Raw genomic sequence first — 15,354 nt, forward strand, 5'->3', positions numbered from 1 at the left:
TGTGAACATTCATGAAACGCTGTCTCACCTATTTGTCACCTATTTCATTTGCTTATTGGCCTAAAACATAAAATGGATTCGGTTGTCCGCACTACTCAGTTGCTGTCTAGGATACACAACACAGTTTAATGTCTACATAACATACGTAGTAGTAATAGTCCATAATCGGAGGAGCAAAAAATGGTTCAAATGGCTCTGAGCAGTATGGGACTTAACTACTGTGGTCATTAGTACCCTAGAACTTAAAACTACTTAAACATAACTAACCTAAGGACATCACACACATCCATGCCCGAGGCAGGATTCGAACCTGCGACAGTAGCGGTCGCGCGGTTCCAGACTGTAGAGCCTAGAACCGCTCGGCCACTCTGGCCGGCGGAGGAGCATCGGTGATTAAATATTAATTAATGTTGCATAAAATGAAGTGGCTGTATTATTTTTCCATAGCTAGTGTAGACTGTTGAGACTTGGTTAAAAAACGTCAGATCTATGAGAATGGTAATTTGTTTATAAAATTTGATTTTCACAAACATCTATTTTTGTCAAAACATTGTTTCTGTGCTGTGAGCCATCATGTTTCTCAGTTCCGTATTGATGTTATAGTGTTACACCATATTTCCACATACTGGGATTCTACTATTTAAGGGGCTGTAATAATCAGAATGCGCAAGAACAATTTCATCTGGGACATATGACATAATCTTAGTGGTGTGTGGAAGCGACCTCTCGACACTGAGAAGAAGAAAATAAATATGGAGATTTTTTTACGTTCCTGCTGGAGCAGTTTTACCACCTGCGTAGGCGTTGACTCACTTAACTGCAGAATGAGGTAATGCTGACTTATGCTGACAAATCACGAGTCGTCTGTAGACTAGAAAAACGGATCGCAGCAACAACCTCGACTGTCTACTACTGCTCACGAAGCCGCCGTTGGTGACTGTCGAAAAATTGAGGTGTTCAAATGGTTCAAATGTCTCTGAGCACTATGGGACTTAACATCTGAGGTCATCAGTCCCCTAGAACTTAGAACTACCTAAAGCTAAGGAAATCACACACATCCATGGCCGAGGCAGGATTCGAACCTGCGACCATAACGGTCACGCGGTTCCAGACTGAAGCGGCTAGAACAGCTCGGCCACAGCGGCCGGCAGAGGTGTTACGAGGGGCGTTCGTTAAGTTGTGCAACACTTTTTTTCTGAAAGTAGGTTAGTTTTACTCAGGATTCGAATATACCATATTATTACTCACTCTTTTCGCTACAAACATATTCTTCGTTCAATGCGACGGTCTTACGCCACATTAGTAGGAGGGCCTTATGCTCACATGGTACCACGCTGCTGGTCGACGTTTGAGCCAAAGTCGTCTTGTATCAATAACATCCCATTCACCCAAGTACTGCTTCCCATGGAGACCGTTCTTCATTCAGCCAAACAGATGGAAGTCGGAAGGTTCAATGGATCCCAGCAGGCACACACCTTTGAGTACCATAACTGGTGGACAGGTATGTCAGCACTACCAACGGAGACAGCGAGGTGTTTGATTATGATCCATCGATCAACTCGAATGAGAGCGTCCGCACGTTCCAACTAAGCACCAGTCACAGCTGTGTGCGACGAGCCGGCACGCCGGAGATCGGACAGGTTTCCTAGACCAGGAGTTCCCAAAAAAATTTTCTCGAGGACCTCCTCATCGAGCATGATTGGTACCTTCTCATATCACAGTATCAAGTACCTAAAAAAGCCAAATTAAGAGTCTTTTTATACGTTTTCTATTTTTGGTACTTACAAGGGAACCTCGCCATAGCACCCCTCTCAGATTTAGTTATAAGTTGGCACAGTGGATAGGCCTTGAAAAACTGGACACAGATCAATCGAGAAAACAGGAAGAAGTTGTGTGGAACTATGAAAAAAATTAGTAAAATATACAAACTGAGTAGTCCTTGCGAAGATACGCAACATCAAGGAGGTTGTAGCAGAAGGAACGCCGTGGTACCATGGTTAGCGTGAGTGGCCGCGGAACGAGAGGTCCTAGGTTCCACTCTTGCCTCGACTGAAAATTTTACTTTCTTTATTTTTGCAAAGTTATGATCTGTAGGTTCGTTCATTGACGTCTCTTTTCACTGTAAGAAGTTTAGTGTCTGTGTTTTGCGACCGCACCGCAAAACCGTGCGATTAGTAGACGAAAGGACATGCCTCTCCAATGGGAACCGAAAACATTTGATCGCAAGGTCATAGGTCAACCGATTCCTCCACAGGAAAACACATCTGATATATTCTATACGACACTGGTGACGGCATGTGCGTCGCATGACAGGAATATGTTGTCGACCGACCTAACTTGTACACCTAGCGAATGGTAAAAAGATTCTTCTACCTTGCCCGATTTAGGTTTTCTTGTGGATGTGATAATCACTCCGAAAAAAGTGATGAAAACATAAGAGTTTGTCACATAAACTGAAAATAAAAATTTAAACTTTTCACTCGAGGGAAGACTTGAACCTAGGACCTCTCGTTTGGTAGCTGCTCTCGCTAACCACGGGACCACGGCGCTCCGTGTCACGCATTGTCCTTGATGTTGCCTATCTTCGCATGGACTACTCAGTTTGTATATTTTACTAATTTTTTTCATAGTTCCACACAACTTCTTCCGGTTTTCTCGATCGATCTGTGTTCAGTTTTTCAAGGCCTATCCACTGTGCCAACTTATAACTAAATCTGAGGGGGGTGCGATGGGGAGGTTCCCTTGTTAGAAAAAACATTGACGTATTCATTATTGAAAAAATACTGAGCAGTCAAAACAAAAAATCTGTTATCATACGAAATATCTTTAATACATTTTTTATTCTAATAGCATCTTGCGGACCCCTCTGGCATAGCTCGCGGACCCCTTGGGGATCCGCGGACGACCTGTTGGGAACCACTGTTCTAGACCTTATTACGATGGTGACAGAGGCCTCGCCCAAGGATTCAACGTGCCTTTGTTGACTGCATGCCATCCGTAGACATTCTGAAAGCGCCTACGAAAATCTGCGATCCTTTGATTTTAAGCCAAAAGAAGTACTACGACAGCTCTGTACTTGGAACGCACCTGCCATTTCGAAGGCTACAAGCAGCACCATCACCTGTCGGAAGTTCATGAATCTATAGGTGCTGAAGCAGGAATATTTCACGATGGCGAAAACAAATTTCAAGTTTTTTCAACGTAATTTGTCCGAGGAAAACTGTGTTTCATCCTTTCCAGCTGTCCGTCCTCCAAGCTGAGTCGTAGGACAGAGCAGTAGTGTCAGTCAGTCGGCAGCCGAGTCGGGCAGCTCGGGTCCGTTTGGCGGGGTCGTCGGCACGCCAAGTGAGTGCCGCCACGCGAGTCCAGCGCCTGGGCGCCACTTTCAATTTGGCGCCGGTCGCGCCATCGGTCTTGCGTCCACCCGCTCCACCGTCTGTCTCCCCTTTTGGGGTGGAGCTCACCACCCACCCGGGCCTCCACCTCTCGTACTCCCCACCCGCTGGGGAAGGGGGAGGGGAATCCCCGGGGACTACCCTGTTTTGTTTGCGCTGTTGTTCGATTCTCCCCAACTCCTTCCACCACCCTCCTCCCACGACGCGCGCCCCATCCCCCTCCCCCGCCCCCTTCGCACCCCTAACTCCTCCCCGGAGGGCGGGCGGCGCGCTCCCTGACCAGAGAGAATACAGACGGCCGAATTATGAAAATGAGTGCGCGCCGCGCGTACCCCGGGCCGAGCAGTGAGTGTCGTCTTGCGAGAAGAGGGCTGAGCGGCGTCGGCGGTGGCGGTGGCGGGAGGAGAGGAGAGAAGAGGCGGGCAGAGTGATGTGCGCGGGCCGGCCCGCCGCGGCGCAAATAAACATGGAGATTTGTGCGATGGCCCGCAGCCACTCGCGACGCCAGATAAACCAAACTGATTTGTGTCTATGTTGGTGGGCGTGGAGCGGCGGCGGCGGCGGCGGCGGCGGCGGCGGCAAGGCCGTGGCAGCAGCGGCAGAAGCAGCAGCAGCAGAGGGGGCGGTTCTGCAGCGAGACGGACAAGGAGCGAGGGGCGATAGCGGGGCCGGGCTGCTGCCTGACGAACGTGGAAGAATTGCCGGGGAAAAACGAAATGGAAGAAAGAAAGCGGAGACAGGCGTGCCGCGTAGGTAGCGCAGGGAGAGGGGGGGGGGGCGCCCTGTGCGACGGAGAGGGGAAAGGGTGGGTGATGGAATGGCGAGAATGGCTCCGGGCTCACTGCGAAACTGCCGTGGTTCCTCCTTTCCGGAAACGGGCGAAAAGTTTTGTGATGAAGCAGATTGAAGGCGGGAGTTCGGCTGCTATGCCGGGGCTCAACGAGGATGGCGCGGCGGAATCGGTGACGGTACGGAGGGTAAAATATGGGAGAGCGTCGAACAGTCAACACGGAGCAGGCTTGGTCGTACAGGCTGGAGGGGCGAGATTGCTGTTTGGGCCACAGTAGATAGGTCTCGAGACAGTCCAGCGATAGGCGCTATTAACTGCGAAGCATAGAGCAGTAGGTCTAGAAGAGGAATCTGCCCTCGAAGATGTATTTGGATTCTTCGACGCAACCATCTTCACTTTTTGTATTTTACATACAAATAACGACCCACTGAGGTGGCTGGGACAATAGAATGGTATTCTTAGGTAGGTGAATTTGAATTTCGCCCCAGATAATCTCATTTCTATGTCCCGTATGTTGCCTAAATTATTTGTAGCGAATGCTAGTCTCGTGTGATACCAAAAAGGGTGCAAATTTTAACATAATTTTATGGACACAGTATAGGAATCGTTAATGGAATTGGAGCTCGATTGTTTAAGGATCAAGAGATCAGTTTAGTGCAAAAATTTAAATAACGATTTTCTATGTCTTCCAAACACGAGAGAGAGAGATGAAATTTAAATACTTCTTTCACTTATTTATTTATTTCTCTTGCAGGATTGCAAAAAGGTAAGAAATCAAGAACTAAAGGTTGTTACTACTTTCAAAGGAAGATTGCCTGAAGCAGGAGTAAGGATCGTGAGGACAGCAGAGGATTAAATGGCAAAAAGACAAGGCCCAGTTTATATCCTTGTATGACACACAAGGTACTGAATTTAAACGTCGAATGGAGAGAAAAAAAGATCTGACAAATGAACCAGGGAAAACGCAATACAGCTAAGGTGAAATGACTACAGGATAAATAAAAAGCTATAGCTACATGGGTCACTAGGGATAATATACGAGGGTTGGAACTTAAATAGTGGCAACTATTTATTCACAACCGATATAAAAGAGTTACATGTTTGCACCTGTTACTGTCCTTCAAAGTAGTCACTAGCGTTGTGTAGAACACTTTGCCAGCGATGTGGAAGGCGTAGTTTACGGTTAGCAGAGCCTGTTCTTTTGATGGTGCGAATGGAACGGTCTATTCATCCGGCCACCCCTTTCCATTAACCATGCAAATCCGTTGTAGCCATGCCGACCCTGCGAATACTGCGGGAACAGGTATAAGCGAAAGAATGGAGCGGTCTACTGTCTGTCGAATCTCTTGGCAGTTCTGAAGCGAATGCCGCGAAATCGTTCCTTCCTCCTCGGAATCAAATCGAGGATACAAGGACTGAAATCAGGGGAGTATGGTGAATGGTACAGTACGTCCCAGTCCCATTGACCGAACAGAGCAGCCACAACTCGTGCTGTATGCGGCCGAGTATTGTCGTGCAAAATGATGGGTAGTTAGCACAGAAAGCGTCGTCGCTTCTTTCAAAAAGCTTGTCGTAGGGGATGCTCCAAAAACGAACAGTAATACCGTGCATTGACGGTCTGCCGTGGAAGAGCTTAATGCATTAGGATTACACCGTCACAGTCGTACACGAGAATCACCATAACTTTCACAGTACTGGGTCTCTGACGCACTTTCGACTTTCGCGGTGATCCATAATGACGCCATTCGTTGGATTGGACGTTCAGTTTTGGCTCGTACGATGTAGCCCATGTCTCATCCAGTGTTACGATACGGCGTAAGAAAGCCCCTCCTTCGCGCTCATAGCGCTCAAAGTGCGTCTGAGCAGCGTCGTAACGCATCCATTTCTGCATTTCAGTCAGTTCTTGCGGAACCCATCGTGATGCAATTTTTCGTATACCCAGACGTTATTTCAGGGTGCGTAGCACAGTCGTTCGCTCTAATCGGGTTTCGTGGGCGAACTCACGAATCGTATGGTGTCGATCACTGTCCACTAATGCGGAAACAGCATGCATTTCTTCTTCAGAGACAGGACGGTCTGCCCAATGCTTGTCTGCCACAGTTTGCCGACCTTCGTTGAAGGCCTGTACCCAATGTGCCACTGTTTTGTACGGCAATGCCAATTCCCCGCACTCCTCTTGAAGGCCTTGATGACACTGTCGTGCTGTACGACCTCTGGCACATTCAATATTGATCCAATTCCGTTGTTCCTGTTTGGAAAACATACTGATACCGTTACGTTAGACCGCTCTCTCACAAGTCACCGTGTTTCTCTCGATTGTGCGCACGCCGGTGACGTGGGGCGGGTGAGTCCATTTGCTCGGAGGTAAGGTAGGTCTGTCAACAACGTGTGCTACAGCGACAATAGTAGATTCCATTGCATACTGTCTCCACAGCAGTGTTGCCACTATTTAAGTTCCAACCTTCGTAGATACTGCCCATAAGAAAATTACAGAGACCTTTGGAGGAGGAGATGCAGCTACACGAATTTTAATACCGATGTGGAAGGCCAATTACAAACAAGAAATGGAAAACTGAAATGCGGAAAACTTTTACAAGAACCATCCAAGGGAAATTAATTTGACGACAATATTATAAAAAGGGAATAGGAAGTAAATGAAGATGAGACACAGGATACCGAGAAAGAATTTGACAAAGGACCGAAAGACCTAAGTCGAAACAAAGCCTCTGGAATAGGCGACATTCTCTCAGAGTTATTAAGATCCTTCGGAGAGCCACCGATGACAGTACTGTATTACCTGCTGAGCGCGGTATATGAAACAGCTGAAACACATTCATGCTTCAACAACAATGTAATAATTCCAATTCCAGAAACGCCAATTTGAAAAAGGTGGGAAAATTGCAGTTCTACCAGTATGATAAGCGATAGTTGCAAAATAGTGATACAACTTATGTGCAAAAGACGGGACGAAATGGTTGAAGCCAACCACAGCGAAGATCAGTTTGGCTTCCGGCGAAATGTAGTAACATGTGGGGCAATACATGCCCTACGACGTATCTTAGAAGATAGTTAAAGACAGGCAAACCTGCATTTATATGATTTCCAGATTCAGTGAAAGCTTTTCTTAATGTCGACTGGACTATACTCTTTGAAATTCTGAATGTAGCAGGTTATCCTACCTACAGACAGCAACAGGTAATCTACAGCTTCAGCAGAAACCAGACTGCAGATGTGAGAGTCGAAGGATTTGAAAGAGGAAGTAGTTGAGAAGTGAGTGAGACAGATGTGTAGGCTATTCCCAATGTCTGTAAAGGAAACCATGGAGACATTTAGAAAGAGAGCTAATATTCGGGGAGAAGTAGTATAAACGTCGAGTTTAGCTTTGATGACACTATAATTCTGTTACGAGCGGTACAGGAATTGGAAGAACATTTGAACGGGGTGGATAGCGTCCTGAAAAGAGGTAATTAGATGCACTTCAACAAGTCAAAGCATGCGATACTGAGAGAATTAAATTAGGACTTTCGGTAGCGGATGATTAATGCTACTTATTCAGCCAAACATTTTATAACATCGAATATAAATTTAAGTCTTAGGAAGCCTTTTCTTATGGTGTTTCTTTGGAGTCTAGTGTTCTAAGAAAGTGAACTGTGGAGATGAACAATTCAGACATGATGAAAATAGGTGTTTTAGAAATGTAGTGCTCCAGAAAATGCTGTGGATTAGATTGGTAGATCGGGTAACTAAGGAAAAAGTACCGAATCGAATTAGGATTAAAAAAAACTTATGACAAACCAAATTAAGACGAAAGTCGGCAGATAGGACACATTCTCAGACATGAACTCGCCAGTATGATAATGGAGGAAGTGTGACAGGTAAGAATTACACTGGAAGACTAGCTCCTAAACACAGTGAACAAGTCGAAATGGATGAAGACTGCAGTAGTTATGCAGACACGAAAAGGCTTTGCACAGGACAGATTAGTATTGAGAGCTGTATGAAACAAGTATTCGGATCTAAAAGCGCAACAACAGCTCATTGTGATTTATTGCTTTATTAATCCTGTCATAATTAGAGCCATCATCAGGTTCTTTCTTACGATTAATCAGAAATTCCATACATTGTACATTATGAACATTAAGTAGTTTACTTTATATATAAACTTACATTTAATATGGGACAAAACACTTACAAATTACTATAACATAAATGCAGAAATAATGGGGAATCAATAAAAGAAGGAGACTTTATATTAGTTCGTGAGAAGTTCACAAACAAGGAGTAATTGGAATCAGGTACATTTAAACTGCAGCCATTGACGCGAATGGTCGTGAGAGAAGGGGTGACAGAGGAAGACAAGGAGCAACGTGACAGAAGTACAAGTAATGAAGAGAGGGGCAAAAAACAGTGACGCGACGGATAAATGAGAAGAGTAAGAATCATAACTGCAAGAAGATCCAAGTAATTGCTGCTGCAGTAGCAGCAGTAATTTTATTCATTCGTAGAACAGTTATACTAAGCTTCTGGACATGTCATGGTATTACAATCTGAGAATAACAAAAACAATATTATTCCTGTGTACAGGAATTTAGATATTTACGGGTTGAAACTACTGAGTCTTTGCTTGTTTTTATCATTTAAACACTGACATACAAAATTTTCCCTGACAAATACAACTCAAATTTAATCTATTCATTTAGTACCCCCAATATACAAGTACAACGCAATCTGAATGCTATACAGTGGCAACATGACTTCCAGTAATTAACACAAAAGAATGGCCCTGAGTTGCAAGAAATGCTAACAATAATAAAAATCCAAAAATATTAAAGATATATGAAACTACCTCCAACTCTGTTAATTGCGTAAACTCATTTCAATCACGAACCCCAACCGAAAATCTTCACAATGCGAACTACAGCGCATACAGCAAGCAGTAACTACAGTCAGTTAAATAAAAATATTGTAACTGCTATAGACTAACTACTACGAACATATGGTTAGCAAAAGAAAGATTTTATTGAAGAGCAAATAATGTATTTAGAAAATTTTACCTTATTCGCGTGACATCCAGCTGTAAAAGTTATATAGTTGTCAATAATTCCACAACCCAAACATTTTTAACAACATCCATCCTAATTTTACATTTCCTTGCGTCTAAGTTTACAATGCATGTCCTACCAACACAGAATCTCTACTAAGAAAAACATGTCCACTCGCTAACTGCTAGTCCGTCCAAACACAGAATCTCTTGCCGAGGGCGCAGAGCGATGTCAGCGATATTAACACACTCTATAGCGCTGCCAACATACAAACAGGCTACTTACAAGATGTAGTTTGACGATGATCGCATAGAGGGACTGAGAGAAACTTGACGTAAGTGTTAATTTTATAGGGAAAATTTATGGATTTGACTAAAGGAAATGCTTTACGTTTCTCTTACATTCAACGTTGCACTGAATTTTGCACAGTGTTCCAAAGGCGGAGACCAGACACATAGACGGAGTTCGCGCTAGCACTGACTCAATGGAGGGGAAAGGGTGGGTGGAGGGCAGGGGAAGGATGGGATAAGTTTCATGAGGTCCACGAAACCCGGTTTTTGGAAAAAAAATAACACTGAAACAGCATAAAACTTGTAATGAATTATGGAAAAATTACAAGTTAATAACACAGGAAACCTTTCAGTTTCTAGTCCGAGGGCCTGCGTGGATGTGCCAGCAGCCTGACCGCGTAGGTGAGAACACTCTAGCAAGGAAAATATGTGAACTGACAGGCTGACCAAAGCTGCTGCCAACAATAACAAACCGACACGACTCGTGAGTTCATAGGCGGAACGGCAAACCGCACGTAGCTTAGTAAAACAAGTCAGAAAGATGAAGACCCGCCATTAACGAACAACTAACAGAAAGACTGAATTTCTCGAATGGAAGCGAAAACGGCTGTAAAAATCATCATAATCCCCTTCCCCTCACCCCACCCTCACATGCGCACGCTTACACATCCGTTTTCTGGAGACCTGTGCTCGCAGTCACAGTGCCAGGTGCAATACAGTACACAGTACTACTTCATTTTGTGTAAGCTTTTACGTTATCAAAGTTGTGACAGTTTGTTGCTCTCGTAGTTCTTAAATCAACTTTATGACACATTATCATCTGAAATTACCGGACGAATGGTTTTAAAATTGTACTTTTCTGGTTTTCAATTGCTTGAAAGTTATGTCGGAGTTATGTACTAAGCACTTATATAAACACATTTTTTTGTTTTATTCTTTATTCTATCGACCAACAAGGATCATGTAACAATTTCAGTTCCTCTTCTTCCCTGGTTGTTCACTACTTTTCCGATACTCCTGTATTTTCTCTCCTTGCCTTTTCCTCTCTTCTGTTCATGTTGTTCCTGATTTTTATTTGTTTTACTTGGCAGCCCTATAACTTCAGTATTTTATTGTTAAAAATTATTTCTATTATTTCCAAGTCTTTCAGGTTGATTCTTTGAAATCTTTTTCTCATGTCTATAATCAACACTAACACAAACTTCTTTTCCCAGAAATACAAGAATATTTGTATTGTTAGACTGTACTCACATACTAGTAGAGGTTTTGCCATTACTTCTGATATTTTCAGTATATTTTGGTAGATCTCCTTATTAGTTCTCATTTTACCACCAAGTAACTCTGTTCTCTCCACTTTACGGTCATTATTAAGCATTCACAGGCTTATAAACATTGTGTCTCATCACTGTGGTATAATGTTTGGATTTAGACTTTCTATGTATGCATATCTTGTAGTAGATAATTATAGTTAAACTGTATGCTGTTTCCATTTTATGAATTGTTACATACACTGCAAACTTTTCTAGTCCATACTTACGTTCAGTATCTCGTAATTTTTTGCTAACTTGATCTAGTTTACCTTCTGGTGTTTCTATTTGTGTTTATCCACATTTTTTTATACTTTTCATGAATTTTGTTTCTCAGAAAATTCTGGGAACAGTTATATTGATTATTCTGCCTAGAAGATTTATTTGAGTCATTGCTTCTGTCAGATATGCTGAAAGTATTGCAAAATTGTCTGTACTCGTCAGGCGGCTTACCTTGATTAAATTTGTTTCCTTTCCAGAATTATTGTTTCCATTTTGTGATTTTTTAATCTCCTCATTTGATAACTAACCTTTTTTTCTAAAAAACAGTAACATTGTATAGATGATAAGCTATCCCATTCTCCTAACACTAGTTATTGCAAATAGCTGAGATATCTCTTTTTTAGCATTTCACAAACTATATTTTGTATGCAAGTTGCACAAGTGACAATTTTCTATAACTGTTAACATTTTTTGCCACCCTTTTCATTTAATTGGTATATTAATGCTTTTTTACTAATCTGGATTATTTTCTGCTTTGCAAATGTTATCAGAAAGAAAGATTTATCTTTGGTTCTGAATCTTTCCAAATTCTGCTGTAACTAAGCCTTCGCAACTTTCTTTTATGTTTTTGTATATTTTAACAACTTTGCAGTTTCTATCTCTGCTGACAGGAAATTTACCTCAATATTTTCTGTTATTGCTCAAAAGTGTAAGCTAACTCTTGGAACTGGAGAGTTTACGAGTCTGTCAAAAAGTGTTGGTAGTATTTTACCATACTACCAAATTCTCATATTATTTTTTGATATCACTTCTATTATTTTTCGTTCAATGGTTGTTTCAGTTTTCTTTCTTACTTTTGAAGTTTCTCCTGTCGATGTTAACGTTGACTAAGGTTCATGTGATCAGATTCTTCTTCTTCTTCTTCTTCTTCTTATTATTATTATTATTAAATGTTTTAGATATTTTATAGTGATTAGTATTAGAATCCTCGGCAACTGCACCACAATAAAAGTGGGACTAACAGCAAATTGTTCCTGGAGGGTAGGGCGAAGGAGAATCTGAGAAACTGTAAACATTCCACTCAAAGAATCCAACTCTGATTCCACACCTGAGTTTGCGAATGTTTTTTTTTTTTTTTTTGATAGATATTATCAAAGAGGTATTTTGATCCAACTTCCATCAGACTACAGCTATTAATTTTCATGAAGATGGCAGCAGCTGTCATCTGGGTTCCTTTGTGTGGAGGAGGACGCCGAGACTGCCTTAGCTGGGACGGGATTGGCAGTTAGGATCAACCACATAATAATAGTTAAATAGTTGTCTTGATTCTTCTGAGAACTCTTATGTAAAAGTCGCCTATTTTGTTGTAGGAATGGAAGATTAGAGTGATAGTAGAAAACAGTAAGAAGCATATGGTTGTTTTCTTTTTGGGACAGAGTCCTTAAACAGAAACCAACAGAATCACTAAGTCGCTGTTTTATGAAGCAGTCAACACGTAACATACGTGTCTGGAGTCAATGTGTTCTGTCGTGCATACAGTACGATGTAGTTGCCCATTACCCACAAGTAGAAGGCACATATTTGGAAATTGGAAATCATAAACATATCCAGCCCAAAAAATACGTTCCAAAGTAACAAGATAACCACCTGCGATCCATTCCATAGACAAATCAAGTCCATTGTAAAGTCTGATAACATAAGGACAGCCAGCATTTGGTAGCTTCACATGAAGCACACAAACAAACACACACACGCATGAACAGAATTCTATTGTCTTTTTGGTGACACGTCCCTTTATAACCTCAGAGAAACGCCGTGGGACCACAGAGCGATGTGTCTTGTTACGAAGCCATTTTTTTCGAAAGCTGTCGCGTAACTAATTTAAAATCAGAATGTAAAGACATTTTAGATCCGAATAATTAATCAAAAGCGAGAAGTGAAGGTCATATTATTAGAGTGCTTCACGCCAATTAATTATCCTAATTCACATTTTTATTCAGATATGTGTGGTGTATGTAAGTATGACGCCATATAGTTACATGTAGGGATGAGCTGCCATCCCTCCGGGGAGCAGTGAGGCTTTTTATCCATATAGATAAGCCATCCCCTGGTGAATTCATGAAGGCCACATGGTATTGGCTACAGGTCAGTGCCAATTGCCTGACCAGCCTTTCCTTTTGAGTTGCCATATCTGGACGTCGGTCATCCTACAGACAACACAGATACCATCTGCTGTGGCGTAAGGACTCGAGCAGAGACTGTTTTAAAACTCGAAGGTGAAAGAAGGAAAAACGGTGTTTTTAGCAAGGTCCAGAAAAGGCACTATTGTGAACAAAACGTAGAAAGCTGTGTTTCTTTAGGAAGTACCACATGCCACAGATGTGTGGTGGTCTTCAGTCCAGAGACGTTTGATGCAGCTCTCCATGCTACTCTATCCTGTGCAAGCTTCTTCATCTCCCAGTTCCTACTGCAACCAACATCCTTCTGAATCTGTTTAGTGTATTCATCTCTTGGTCTCCCTCTACGATTTTTACCCACCACGCTGTCCTACAATACTAAATTTGTGATCCCTTGATGCCTCAGAATATGTCCTACCAAGTCTATCCCTTCTCCTAGTCAAGTTGTGCCACAAATTTTTTCTTCTCCCCAATTCTATTCAATACCTCCTCATTAGTTATGTGATCTACCCATCTAATCTTCAGGATTCTTCTGTAGCACGACACTTCGAAAGCTTCTGTTCTCTCCCTGTCTAAACTATTTATCGTCCACGTTTCACTTGCATACATGGCTGCACTCCATACAAATACTTTCAGAAACGACTTCCTGACACTTAAATCTATACTCGATGTTAACAAATTTCTTTACTTCAGAAACGCTTTCCTCACCATTGCCCCTCTACTTCGACCATCATCAGTTATTTTGCTCCCCAAGTAACAAAAATCATCTACTACTTTAAGTGTCCCATTTCCTAATCTAATTCCCTCAGCATCACCCGACTTAATTCGACTACATTCCATTATCCTCGTTTTGCTTTTGTTGATGTTCATCTTATATCCTCCTTTCAAGACACTGTCCATTCCGTTCAACTGCTCTTCCAAGTCCTTTGCTGTCTCTGACAGAATTACAATGTCATCGGCGAACCTCCAAGTTTTTATTTCCTCTCCATGGATTTTAATTCCTACTCCGAATTTTTCTTTTGTTTCCTTTACTGCTTGCTCAATATACAGATTGAATAACATCGAGGATAGGTTACAACCCTGTCTCACACCCTTCCCAACCAAATCTTCCCTTTCATGCCCCTCGACTCTTATAACTGCCATTTGGTTTCTGTACAAACTATAAATAGCCTTTCACTCTCTGCATTTTACCTCTTCCACATTCAGAATTTGAAAGAGAGTATTCCAGTCAGCATTGTGAAAAGCTTTTTCTAAGTCTACAAATGATAGGAACGTAGGTTAGCCTTTCCTTAATCTATTTTCTAAGATTAGTCGTACGGTCAGTATTCCCCACGTTTTCCAACATTTCTACGGAATCAAAACTGATCTTCCCCGAGGTCGGCTTCTACCAATTTTTCCATTCGTCTGTATAGAATTCGTATTAGTATTTTCAGTCGTGGCTTATTAAACTGATAGTTCGATAATTTTCACATCTGTCAACACCTGCTTTTTTGGGATTGGAATTATTATATTCTTCTTGAAGTCTGAGGGTATTTCGCCTGTCTTATGCATCTTGCTCACCAGATGGTAGAGTTTTGTCAGGGCTGGCTCTCCCAAGGATATCAATAGTTCTAATGGAATGTTGTCTACTCCAAGGACCTTGTTTCGACTTAGGTCTTCCAGTGCTCTGTCACACTCTTCACGCAAAAATGTAGCCTGTGGCTCTTATTTCCTGCCGCAACCGAGTAACAGCGCGGCAAACTGCGGAACAAATCACAGAGCGTAGTGTGCTTCACGGAGCTGGTTGCACTCGGTTTAGAGACGAACTACATGCGCAACGGATCCAAAATTTGGGAATCGGCTGCCGTACGGCAAGTTTCGACGGGTGCGCGGTCTATTTGCCTCTCTTTGTGAAGTATTTGCCACGTGTGCATTGGCTTTTGACTAAGTTAAGCTCCATCTCCGCGAGTATACGCAGACACTGGCGCATACAACCTTGTCCACGCTGGCGGCAGCCGCTGCTACTTTCGGAATTACCGAACGTGCTCCCGAAATCAAAGTGAGCTACACATCAGTCGGAGGACGTCGAAACAGTGACGCAACTCCGACAGGCAGGAGCACGGGGGCAATAAGACGAGTGGTATGCAGCCAA

At 42.6% G+C, this 15,354-nt stretch overlaps 1 protein-coding gene across 1 annotated transcript in view; it reads left to right on the top strand.

Annotated features, from left to right (window-relative positions):
* The first annotated feature begins 3,825 nt into the window (after positions 1–3,825).
* The window catches only part of LOC124802727 (protein SOGA3-like), a 99,374-nt gene continuing 87,845 nt past the window's right edge, over positions 3,826–15,354 (top strand). Inside the window, exon 1 of the mRNA XM_047263736.1 lies at positions 3,826–4,144. Coding sequence (XP_047119692.1) covers positions 3,826–4,144 — 319 coding nt within the window. The remainder of the gene's footprint in view (positions 4,145–15,354) is intronic.

This window comes from Schistocerca piceifrons, chromosome 1, assembly GCF_021461385.2.
Source record: "Schistocerca piceifrons isolate TAMUIC-IGC-003096 chromosome 1, iqSchPice1.1, whole genome shotgun sequence".
Lineage (NCBI taxonomy): Eukaryota > Metazoa > Arthropoda > Insecta > Orthoptera > Acrididae > Schistocerca > Schistocerca piceifrons.